Source organism: Rhinatrema bivittatum, chromosome 2, assembly GCF_901001135.1.
Source record: "Rhinatrema bivittatum chromosome 2, aRhiBiv1.1, whole genome shotgun sequence".
Lineage (NCBI taxonomy): Eukaryota > Metazoa > Chordata > Amphibia > Gymnophiona > Rhinatrematidae > Rhinatrema > Rhinatrema bivittatum.
The window spans coordinates 293,984,081-293,997,558 of NC_042616.1; the positions used below are offsets into that span (position 1 = coordinate 293,984,081).

Here is a 13,478-nt window from a genome sequence, read left to right on the forward strand (position 1 = left end):
CTGGGATTCAATGCCAGGAAGTGCAGTGTCATGCATCTGGGGTGCGGTAATCCAAAAGAGCGGTATGTGATAGGAGATGAAAAACTGATGTGCACAGACCAAGAAAGGGATCTTGGGATAATAGTGTCTGGAGATCTGAAGAAGGTAAAGCAATGTGACAAGGCGATAGCTAAAGCCAGAATAATTTTGGGCTGCATAGAAAGAGGAATAACTAGTAAGAAAAAGGAGGTGATAATCCCGTTGTATAGGTCCTTGGTGATGCCTCACCTGGAGTACTGTGTTCAGTTCCGGAGACTGTATCGCAAAAGGGACAGAGACAGGATGGAGGTGGTCCAGAGAAGGATCACCAGAATGGTGGATGGTCTCCATCAGTTGACTTATGAGGAGAAATTGAAGGATTAAATGCTCAGTAGAATCTATATGGGTAGAAATCCCATGTGTGTTGGGTAAGAGTATAGTGATGGGAGTATACTACCATGCACCTGGCCAAAATGGTCAGACAGATGATGAAATGCTAAGAGAAATCAGGGAAGCTAACCAATTTGTCAGTATAGTAATAATGGGAGATTTCAGTTACCCCAGTATTGACTGGGTAAATGTAACATCAGGACATGCTAGAGACATAAGGTTCCTGGATGGAATAAACAACTGCTTCATGGAGAAATTGGTTCAGGAACAAACGAGAGAGGGAGCTATTTTAGATGTAATTCTTAGTGGAATGCTGGATTTGGTGAGATGTAATGGTGGTGGGGCCACTTGGGAATAGTGATCATAACATGATCAAATTTGAACTAATGACTGGAAGGGGGATAATATGTAAATCTACAGCTCTAACACTAAATTTTCAAAAGGGAAACTTTGATAAAATGAGGAAAATAGAAATAAACTGAAAGGTGCAGCTACAAAGGTTAAAAGTGTTCAACAGGCATGGACACTATATTTTTAAACAATCTTAGAAATGCAGTCCAGATGTATTCCATGCATTACGAAAGGTGGAAGGAAGGCAAAACGATTACTGCATGGTTAAAAGGTGAGGTTAAAGAGGTTATTTTAGTTTAAAAAAAAAAAAAACATCCTTCAAAAATTTGAAGAAGGATCCATCTGAAGAAAATAGGAAAAAGCATAAGCATTGTCAAGTTAAGTTTAAAGCATTGGTAATGCAGGCTAAGATGGAATTTGAATTGAAGTTGGCCGTAGAGGCAAAAACTCATAATAAAAACTTTTAAAACTATATCCAAAGCAAGAAACTTCTGAGGGAATCTGTTAAACCGTTAGATGACCGAGGGGTTAAAGGGGCTCTTAGGGAAGATAAGGCCATAGCAGAAAGACTAAATGAATTCTTTGCTTCTGTGTTTACTAATGAGGATGTTGGGGAGATACTGGTTCTGGAGATGGTTTTCAAAGGTGATGACTCAGATGAACTGAACCAAATCACTGTGAAACCTGGAAGTTGTAGTAGGCCAAATTGACAAACTAAAGAGTAGAAAATCATCTGGACTGGATGGTATGCATCCCAGGGTTCTGAAGAAACTAAAAAATGAAATTTCAAATCTATTAGTTAACATTTGTAACCTATCATTAAAAGCATCCATTGTACCTCAAGACTGGAGGGTGGCCAATGTAACCTTAATATTTAAAAAGGATTCCATGGGCAATCCAGGAAGTGAGCCTAACTTCAGTGCAGGGAAAATAGTGTAAACTATTCTAAAGATCAAAATCACAGAGCATATAGAAAGACATGGTTTAATGGAACACAGCATGGATTTACCCAAGGGAAGTCTTGCCTCACAAATCTGCTTCATTTTTTTGAAGGGGTTAATAAATGTGGATAAAGGTGAACCGGTAAATATAGTGTATTTGGATTTTCAGAAGACATTTGACAAAGTCCCTCTTGAGAGGTTTCTAAGAAAACTAAAAGGTCATGGGATTGGAGGTGATGTCCTTTCGGGGATTACAAACTTGTTAAAAGACAGGAAACAGAGACTGCTTAAATGGTCAATTTTCTCAGTGGAAAAGGGTAAACAGTGGAGTGCCTCAGGGTTCTGTATTGGACTGGTGCTTTTCAATATATTTATAAATGATCTGGAAAGGAATATGACAAGTGAGAATAATCAGATTTGCAGATGATACAAAATTAAATCGGAAGCAGATTGTGATAAATTGCTAGAGGACCTTGCGAGACTGGAAGATTAGGCATCCAAATGGCAGCTTATATTTAATGTGGACAAGTGCAAGGCATTGTATATAGCTAAAAATAACCCATGCTGTAGTTACACAATGTTTAGTTCCATATTAGGAGTTATCACCCAGGAAAAAGATCTAGGCATCATAGTGGATAATACATTGAAATCATCAGTTCAGTGTGCTGCCGCAGTTTAAAAAGCAAACAGAATGTTAGGAATTATTAGGAAGGTAATGGTGAATAAACGGAAAATGTCATAATGTGTCTGTATCGCTTCATGGTGAGACCACACTTTGAGTACTATGTACAATTCTGGTTGCCGCATCTCAAAAAAGATACAATTGCACTAGAGAAGGTACCGAGTAGGGCGACTAAAATGATAAAGGAGATGGAACAGCTCCTCTATGAGGAAAAGCTAAAGAGGTTTGGGCTGGTCAGCTTGGAGAAGAGATGGCTGAGGTGGGATATGTTATAGGTCTTTAAAATCATGAGAGATCTAGAATGGGTAGATGTGAATTGGTTATTTACTGTTTCATATAATAGAAGGAATAGTGGGCCCTGCATGAAGTTAGCAAGTAGCACATTTAAAACTAATCGGAGAAAATACGTTTTCATTCAATGCAAAATTAAGCTCTAGAATTTGTTACCAGAGGATGTGGTTAGTACAGTTAGTGTAGCTGGGTTTAAAAAAGGTTTAGATACGTTCTTGGAGGAGAGGTCCCTTGACCGCTATTGAGCGGGTTGACTTGGGGAATAGCTACTGCTATTGCTGGCAGCGGTAGCATGGGATCTGCTTAGTGTTTGGGTATTTGTAGTCTGGATTGGTCTCTGTTGGAAACAGGATGCTGGGCTTGATGGACCCTTGGTCTGACCTAGTATGGCAATTTCTTATGTTCTTACCTTCTTATGACCTAAATATGTATACCCTGGAGGAGAGGAGGTGCATGGGAGATATGATACAGACCTTCAGATACCTGAAAGGTTTTAATGATGCACAAGCAATAACAAACCTCTTCTGTTGGAAAGAAGTAAATAGAGCTAGGGGGTCATGATATTAAACTCCATGGAGGTGACTCAGAACCAGCATCAGGAAATATTTCTTCACGGAGAGGGTGGTGAATGCCTGGAATGCCCTTCCACAGGTGGTGGTGAAGGCAAAAATAGTGAAAGATTTCAAAGGAGCATGGGATAAACGCTGTGGATCCCTAAAGACTAGAGGATGGAAATGAAGACATGAGTGCATGGGGGTAACTTGCTAGTGTGGCGGTTACTACCCTTAAGTAATAAGCCTTCAAACTATTGATGCAACTCTATAATTGCTCTGCGCTTGAATGGCAGGGGGAAAAGAGGAAATGGGGAATTAGATTTGGACAGCAACCAACAAGGACATTGAATTTTGCAGTCTAGGAAAGAAAATAAGCATGGGGTAACTTGCTCATGCAGCGTTTACTACCCTTAACCAATAAGCCTGTACCTCTTGAAGGAATTCCAACATTGCTCTTTGCTTCACGGCAAGAGATAACTGGGATTTTGTACTCCAACAGCAACCAACAAGGGCCCTGGCTTTGATGGTCTGGAAAACTGATGGGGGTGACTTGTATCGTAATCAGAAACTACCATGAGCTTGCTGGGCAGACTGGATGGACCATTGGTCCTTTTCTGCTATCATTTCTATGCTATGGGACTGAAGAGGGGACCCCACGTGGACACATGGTATAGGGCATGCTCAGTGTGTTTAATCAAAGTTCTAGAAACTTTGACATATGTTTTCCACATCAGGGCTTCCTCTAATAATGTCACCCATGTGTGAGGACTAACATCCTGTCTTCAGAAAACACCTGTTACAGGTAAGCAACTCTACTTACTGCTCTCTCTAGATACGTGATATGGCTGCTGTGTTTGGCCTATATACAAAAGTGCATCTGGTACTCCTAGGGGTATTCTGTGCAAAAAATTTTCAAATTTTGTGCACACCATTTTAAAATTATGAAAAATTCTGCAGACTTTTATTTGTTCAGATGAAACAATATAACCACTGACTGAGTAATAATTTATAGTCATCAATATTTATTTACTTTTATTACATATACATAATTTAAAAAAACCATATTTAACATTATCCACTCATACCACATTCATTCATATATCACCTCAATACAGTATTACCTATTGCACTTATCTCTATTACATTAAAATTCATACATTTTTACTATTTTGCATATATATAACTAATTCTTTTATACAACAGTTCCCAACCAATTCCAGCTCCTAATTCCCAAGAACAGAATTTTCAAGGTTTTTTTTTTTTTAATTATATGTATGTAATAAAAGTAAATAAATATTTAAAATTTTGTTTAAATGTAAACCGATGTGATATGTAAAATCGAACACCGGTATATAAAAGTAAATAAATAAAAATAAATAAATTGATGAAAATAGACACAGGTATATATTGTATATTTATTCATGCACGAATAATACCTGTAAATTACCCATATGTTGTAATTTATATTTAATAATTTTTTTTTGTGAATTATGTTTATTGATTTTAAAGGGTGGCAATATACAATGAGTTGCGATTAGCAATAGTGCCATTAATGTATAAAGACAATCACAGACAAGAATGTACATTAATCCAGAACAACAAAACATCGCCAGTACATTCTAACCGTTTAACTTAATAACAGTTTAACAGTTTAACATCATTTTAACTTTTGGGCATTTGTGGTCAAGTTCCAGAAAAACTAACAGTGTAGCTGTAAATATGTCATATATCCCGCTTATAATAGCAAGGTTTATACATTGAAGTAAAAAAAAATATATATATAAAAAACAGTAATATAAGATATAACAGGTTATATCTGAACCTTGACTTGCCCATGACTCTGAATGCCAAAAGGAAAGGAATAAAGTAAATGGTAATGCTAAATTACAGAGTAGTACACGTTGTATATTCCTCCCATGTGTCCCAATACCCCCTCCCCTTCCCTCCCCTATGCCCCCCTTCCCTTCCCATTACCCCTAAATGTGTGCAAAGATTCTCTAACGTGTGTGTCAGCAAAGAGTCAAAACAGGCCTATTGGTCAACCAGGTATTTCGCTTCTAACTCAGGAGTCGTGTACATAGGGTAGGACAAGGTGGAACTGTAACTATAACTAGCCAGCTGCCCGGCATGCCAACCCTCACAAGAGGTCTCCCAACCAGCCATATTCCCTCTGACTGTCTATCTCAATTCCCGCTAGATCGTCTTAGGAGTCAAGTAATCTGCCAGTGGTTGCCAGGTTTTCTGCATCGCCATCCTTCTTTTTTCCGAAGTAATTTGTCCACTAGCATATTCCAATGTATATAAACGCATCAGCAATTTAAACCATTGTTCATATTTTGGACCTTCAGTAGATACCCAACAGGCTAGAATAGATTTTTTCCCCGTCATGCTTACTTTCTGAATAAATTTTAAACTATATTTATTAGGATTCTGAGCAGTGGATTTATTTACCCCAAAGAGCCACAACATAGGGTCCAAAGGTAGCTGTATTTGGAGTAATTGATTGCACAATTTAGCAATTCGTCCCCAGAAAGTGCTGATTATCTCACATGACCAGAAATTATGAGTAAATGAATAAATGAACCGATTATATTTAATAATTTATAGTGCAATACAGAAAAAAGTTATTATTCAGAGATGCAGGATTTTTAATTTTATTGTATAGATTTTTCTCATCTTACTTCCTGACCCCTCTAGATTGCTCTCCCCATCTGCAGGCTTATTGACCCTCCCCATCCATCTCCTCCTTAAGGCTTGAAACTCTTCTCCATGCTTGATCTCTCGTCCCCCTTGAGTTCACTTGCTTCCTCCCCCTCCCCCTAGGGCTGACTTCTCTCCCATTAGGCTCAAACCCCCCCCCCCCCCCCTCTTCCCTCACTCGGTATCTCCTGTCCCACAAGGCTAGAATTCCTCCTATCAGTTCTATCCCCTCAAGTCAGCGAGAGCCCCTAATTGTGTCTCTGTCTGCTTCCCCTTTGCAAGACCTCTAGTTCTTCTGTCTGCTTCCTCCTTCCCTGCCACCCTGTCCCTGGAATTGATTACTGTGAGAGGCATAAAGAGAGAGCTCTCCTTCTCTATTTCTCTTCCTTCACCCCAGTAAGAGCCCTCTGACTTTCACTCTGTCTTCCAGCCCCTCTTTATCAAGACCCCTCCACTTTCTCCTACCTTGCCCAAGCTCATTGTCTACCTCGCTCATTCAGGCTCCACTAGACTCCGCAGCTCCCTCCTTTGTTTGGGTCATGCAGTCCATGGCAGTCGCTGCAGGCTCATTTCTTCTGGCCTGCATGGACCAATGCCGATTTTTTCGACTCAGCTCAAGGTAGATTTCGTTACATAGTGAGTAAACGAGTACACAATTAATAGATATATGCAGATATGTTATCTAGGTGTGAGGTAGATTGGAAGTAGTTAAGAAATGGAGTGCATTAGGTAGGAATAAAGTAGGTGCTTTGGAGATGCATATATATATATTTAAGGAGGATATACCGTAGTTTTAATCTTGTTAGTATAGAAGTCCTCGTCAGTTGAGGGCTTTTATGTTGAAGGTTTGAAGAATTAAGATCTTTTATCAGGCATGCTTTTAGAGTTTTTGAATTTTTCATGTTTTATATCAGTCTTCTCTGGCACTGTTTTTGGCTAATGAGGGCGTTGATCCATGGTTATGTAACTATTTTTGTTTGTTTTTAACTTTTTTTCTTATGTATGTATAATTTTACGATTGTTAATTTGTAAACCACCTGCCATGTTTTATAGGTGGTTAATAAATCTTTTAGATAAATAAAAACAAAGAGAGCGTGGAGTTGATCAAACCTTGTAGGATACGCAGTAAGGTAGACTTCTGGTGGGCAGGTACTAGTAGATGAGTCTGCTGTGTGGAGTCTAGGAGAAAATCTGGCTAAATTGGAAAGCTTTAACTTTTTTTTCAGAAGACCAGGTAACAAGTTTCCAGGTGGTGGTGTAGGGGGGCAGAGCAGCTAAAGGCGCAGAGTCTCATGTATGATTGTCTTGCTGAAGCCAGTGAAGGGGAGGGTTAGTAGGGCTTGTTGGGAGGATCAGAGTTCTCTTGTAGGGGTGTAGGAGAGCACAAGCTGAGAAAGATATTCAGGGGCTAGTTGATTCACACATTTGAAGATGATAACAAAGTGTTAAATTTTATCCTGCTGTCCACTGTGAGCCAGCTTAGGTGATACAACATTGGCATAACATGGTCAGTGGATTTGGCCTGTTCCAGAAAGCAAAATGCTGAATATTCTTCATAATACCTATTGCCATGTTGTGCATCAGAAGAAACACAGGGAAGTTCTTAATGTTTTAAAGTTTGAATAATTCTAGTTGTTTTTTAAAGCTTTGCCCTTCTCCCTTATTAACTGAGTCCAAAGGGTTCAGAATGAGGTAGACTGGTACATGATAAAATATTCTTTCAAAAGCAGAAGTATTTTTCATACTTCTGTTGACTACAGCACAGCATATGAATTTTTTGTAGTGATTTTATTTTTTTTTAACATGTTTCATCTCGTCTAAAAAAGCTATGTCAGTTAAACTGTTAAGTGTCTGGCATTTATTGGATGGTGCTGCATACATTTTCTAAGGAAAAATAAGGGAAAAAATCCTGATTTTTAGTTGTGGTATTTTCTCAGAGTTGCGTCTTCTCTCTGGAGTGGACAACTTTGAGCCAATGCTATTATGACTCACAAGGTGTAGTGGTCTCTGCTCTATCCTTGAGTGATTTTTAAAGGTGCTAAAGAAATGGTGGAGGGGGATTGACAAGCAGCTGGTTTTTCTTCAAGAGCCTTTTCCACTGGCAATCTTGGTTTCCTCTGTGCCACCATGAAGAGAGATGGGGAACAAAATGTATGGCAGTAAAAGCTAACTAAGGCCGGGATTCATCATTCAACGCAGAATGATGAATCCTGCAAAAAAGGGGGGGGGGGGGGGGGGGCTGCGAAAGCCGCAGCCTTCACATCACTGCGATGCGCCAGCTGCCGGCTTTCGCACCAAATAGCGCCACCGTGAAAGGTGGTGCTATTCGGCGGGCTACTGCCGCCAATAATGTTAGAAACATTATCGCCGGCAGCAAAAACACTGCTGACTCCTCCCCTCCCCCTAATTTGCATCATATCGCATGCGATTATGGCCTTATCGCGCGCGTTAGGGCCCTAACACATGAGATAAGGGTTTAGAAAATAACCCCCATACTTTGCTGAAACAACACAGAGGCTGATAGCACCTTATAGACTTAACCAATTTTATTAAGGAATAAGCTTTCTATGACTAGAATGTACTTCATATGTTGCAGCTCGCTCTGTTGAAACCTCCATTTGCAGTAATCTGTGTTATTTATTTATTTATTTATTTGCCATTTTTGTATACCGACATTTGTTAGGAGAACATCACATCGGTTTCCGTGTAACATAAAATAGCCAACTGGGCTTTACAATGAAACTGATAGGCGAACTGGGTGGCGGGGAGTGGGGAGTGGGGGGAGAAAACAAAGGTAAAACTGTACAAGTTAACAAGCGATATAAAAAGGATAGATATACGCAATGAAAAACATTATATACAGGTGAATTATTTACAGAAATAATTAGGGAGGGGAGTTATGAAGTGGGGAGAGCGGTAAAATATTTGGTGGGCGAGGAGAGGAGGGGGCTCTTTAATTTTAAAATCTTTCTGTGCTAGGTCATTCATGGTGTTGTCCAATTTTAATTTTATAGCTCAAGAAGGTTCGGTCGTTGCTAGTTGCTGGAGCTGCAGATTATGATTGCTTTTTCCAGCATTTGCGGTTGTTGGATGGAGCTTTCAAATTGTCAGTCAAGGATCTCAGATCACAGGTGGTTAGAGAAGCCTGCATCACTGTAGCGTAAGTATGCATGTTTGTGGACATAAGTAAACTTGTGCATATGGTATAGCAGATGTTCCCTCAAATTTTTGAAAGACTGCGTATGCAAAAATTTTATTTTTGTGCAATTTTTTATAAGCCAAGTTCAGATTTGTGCACTACGAGCCAGTACAATGCAAATAATACCAAGATTTCTTGTGCGCACTATGTTTTGTGTGCGCGCAGGGTTCACAACCTACGTATACATGCACAGCTTAGAGGGAACAGTGGTTGTAGCAGAAATCTAGTGGTTGGTGATGAGATTTGGCTAGTGAGCCAAAATTTGAGGTTTCCTCTCAAATTTTTAATTAGATTGTTTATTTAGCCTGTATGTATCGGAATGATGTTTTAGAATATTTATTGTGACAGTGTTTTGAAATTCAGGTCATCTTCTGCACAAAACACCCAGATGGAAGCAATTAATCAAAACCATAGTCTTAAAAAGAATAAATCTAAGCACATTGTGGTGACCACAGACAAATACATAAAAAGCTCTCTGGCATAATTTTGAAACATTCAGCTGTTAGGACACTTGCCATCAGTAGTCAATGTCAATGACTGATTGGCAGTATCCCACAAAGTTAGTGCAGCAAGGCCTGTAAAAGGAACCAGGCCTAACAAATAGTGCAGAAGTTATTTTAGATGTTGTAAGCAGTGGGATGGATTCGGTAACCTCGTTCTCCCTCCCCCACACCTATCGGGGCCAGCAGTGCAACAGACAGTTCTCTCTGTTATCTCCTATACTTACACAATCCAAACAGTTCAGAAAAGACCATGTGTTTATTCACAGAATTAAACTTTTATTTGTCAGACTTTGCGGGATTAGTATTTAGAATAAAATAAACAGTACATGTCTCTAAAATCCTTGCTACTAAGCATCCGTTTATACTAAATAAAGCTCTGCATCATTAGTGGATTGAAATGTGCTAGAAACCTTGGCCTACTTAGAGTATTAATAAAGGTAACTAGCTGGCTAGCTTCACCCAATTTACAGAGATTCCCTTCTGTTTACATCTAGGGCAATCTCTGATTGGAGATCTCGGGGACTGTCCTGGTCCTGGCTGGGCTGAGGAGATGTCAACGCTGGGGCCGTCTCTGGCTTTGTGGCCAGCAGCCAGATATCAGGCAGGGCTTTCCTCTCTCTAGTCTCTCCGGACCATCCGGTCCTCTACCTCCTCAACCCAGGGAGGGGCAGGGTTTTTGAGTGTCTGAGTCTCTCAGGTGTCAGAGACTCTCTCTGCCAGCTGCCGCCCTGAGTCTCTCTCTGCTGCAGCTTTTTAACAGTCAGGGCATGAATATGCAATAGTTAATGCATATAGTCAATCAGCACAAAAAGGGGTCATTTCTTCCTTTTAGAATTTTGCCTCCCTCTCCCATTGGAAGGGGGGGGGGTCATTGCTCCTGCTGCGTGGCAATTCTGGAGCAGAGTATGGTCCAGTAATCTCTTGACCAGCGAGCTATCTTGCAGTGTCAGCACTTTTCTGTGAGCTGACCTTTCTGATAAATTGCCCTTTGGATATTTTTTTGTCTTTGTGACCTGCCCCTGTACTGAGTTTAGCTCATGTTTAATAAAAAAAAAAATTAAAAAAAAATTATAGCTCTTAAGTAAATAGGCAGATCAGATAAGCTGGGCCCGTATTGTTGTTCTGAGCAAAGTTCCTTATCCTGCTTCTCTGCTGAGACAATGTTTCTTTGCTGGAACATACCTGACCTGTCAGCATCCATCTTTTATAGACTGTGTCCCTCTGAGGTCAGTATTCATAGAAGGTATAATGAACATTTTGTTGCACACAGTGGTAGAACATCTGTTTCTCACAGGACAAGCAGGATGGTTGTCCTCACAAATGGGTGACATCGAGGATGGAGCCCACCACGGAAAACTTCTGTCAAAGTTTAAACAGAACTTTGACTGGCCCCTACTGGGCATGCCCAGCAAGGCACTGACCCTGCAGCCAGCAGGGGTCTCCCTTCAGTCTTCTTTTTTCCGCGCAGCAGTTGCCACGCGGTGAAAGGAGCTCTCTTACCACGTTCCTGACAGGAATTCGGTATTTTTCTATCCGAAGAAAATTTGCCCCTCAGGGGTCTCCCTTCGACAAATTTTTGTCACTTTCGCGGAAACCGGTAAGTTTTTTCCCTTTTTTAATCGGCGGCCGTCGATTTTGGCCCTTGAGGCCTGTGGGAACTTACTGAGCCCGCGCCTAAATTTGGCCTTAAGCCATGGTGACGGGGTTCCGTCGATGTCCGGATTGTACCCGGACTATGTCCATCACTGACCCCCATAGGGTTTGTGTTTTATGTTTGGGTAGTGAGCATGATGTCCTGACTTGCACCAAATGTGCCTTAATGACACCTAAGGGTCGCAAGGCCAGGATGGAGAAGATGGGGCTCCTCTTCCATGCACCCACCCCAACGCCATCGATAGCATCGACGTCATCGGAACCGGCACCGTCGAAGTTGCACCACCATCACCAACCCGCCGGTGACCGTCCACCATCGATGACTTCTCGGCCGTCGACTCCTGTCCCCTCCCCGGATGACCGAGGAGATTGGAAGGATAAGCATCGCCATCGACGGCACAAGTCTCGGCCCGTCGAGGATCCGCAACCATCGACCTCTGAACAGGCCGAGCCACCGAAGAAAAAGCCTCGGTCGGACCTGGCACCGTCCACGTCTCGTTCGCAGGCACCGAGGAAACCCTCACCCTCCCGGGGTGCGGGGGCCGTGATCCCACCGGTTACGGTGGTCCCTCCGGCCCTGCCTCAGCCTCCCTCTCCCGTCGAGCCGGGTATGCTTACCCCTGGTCTCCGGGCAGAACTGGACCGTCTGGTCCAGGAGGCCATCGAGAATGCGATGCGAAGATTCCAGCCTCCACCGGCACCGCCTCCGGCACCGATTCCGGCACCGCCTCAGGCACCGACCTCAGCACCGACTCTGCCACCGAGGATGGAACCGACCACCGAGCCTATAGTGGAAGCGTTGGCACCGATACTAAATCGTATGGAGGCACTTATGCGCGCCCTTCCATCGGTGATTTCATTAGCACCGACTACACCATCATCTCCGGAAGGACATTCATCGACAGGAGAAACACCGTTCCGGATTCCTCCGTCCGGTGTCGTTCCATCGGTGCCTTCACATACCTTTCCACCGATTTATCCTTCGGCTCCATCGATTCCAAGATCGGCACCGATTCCATCGGTGGCCCCGAAGCCCTCGATGCCGTTCACTGTTCCGCTTGCAGCACCGGTTCCATCGATGCCTTTGGATCCTCTACCAGGTCCTTCAGGACAGCAAACCTTACATGATCCTTATGATACCTGGGGTGATGATTCATCTTCAGATACAGATTTACCATCCCCACCATCTCCTACAGAGAGTAGAAAACGATCTCCTCCTGAAGATCTCTCCTTTATAAATTTTGTAAAGGAGATGTCAGAAGTTGTGCCTTTTCAGCTGCAATCTGAGACCGATGACAGGCACCAAATGATGGAGCTGCTCCAATTTCTGGATGCCCCCAAGATCATCGCTTCCATCCCCATTCACCAAGTATTTCTGGATCTTTTAAAGAAAAACTGGGAATCACCTTCATCTGTGTCACCAGTCAATAAAAAAGCTGACTCAACCTACCTCGTTCAGTCAGCACCAGGATTTCAGAAGTCTCAACTGGATCATCGCTCTGTTGTAGTTGAGTCTGCGCAAAAGAAAGTCAAGCGTTTAAAGCCACACTCTTCCACTCCCCCTATCAAGGACAACCAATTTCTTGATAGTGTGGGAAGGAAAGTGTATCATGGGGCTATGTTGATATCTCGTATAGCTTCATACCAACTTTATATGACTCAGTACAACAGAGCTATCCTTAAACAAATGCAGGACTACGCTGACACCTTACCGGACCAATACCAGCCACAGCTTCAAGCCCTCCTTCACAAAGGATTTGAAGCTGGGAAGCACGAGATCCGAACGGCCTACGATATCTTCGATGCTTCCACGAAAGTCTCAGCTACTGCCATCTCAGCCAGACGTTGGGCTTGGTTAAAATCATCCAACCTTCGCCCAGAGGTTCAGGATCGTCTAGCCGATTTACCCTGCTTAGGGGATAATCTGTTCGGAGAACAGATTCAACAAATTGTGGCGGAATTGAAGGATCACCACGAGACGTTGAAACAACTTTCGTCTGTTCCATCTGAGGTATCCTCCAAACCACCACCTAAGAAGGACTCCAAAAAGTCATTCTTTCGGCCACGTCGTTATTACCCTCCGTCGACTAGGCCTCGTCCGGCTCGATCCTCCACCAGACCTCAGCCACGCCAACCTCGGAAACAAAGACCTGCTGTAGCCCCACCCCCCGGGCCTGCGGCAGGCCTTTGACTTCC

The 13,478-nt window shown here is 42.4% G+C and overlaps 1 protein-coding gene across 20 annotated transcripts in view; it reads left to right on the plus strand.

Annotated features, from left to right (window-relative positions):
• CLASP2 (cytoplasmic linker associated protein 2) overlaps window positions 1-13,478 on the plus strand; it is a 963,528-nt gene that overhangs the window by 474,707 nt on the left and 475,343 nt on the right. For all 20 annotated transcript variants that reach the window (XM_029589622.1, XM_029589627.1, XM_029589623.1 and 17 more), the window contains one exon: window positions 8,942-9,087. In XM_029589622.1, coding sequence (XP_029445482.1) covers window positions 8,942-9,087 — 146 coding nt within the window. The remainder of the gene's footprint in view (window positions 1-8,941; window positions 9,088-13,478) is intronic.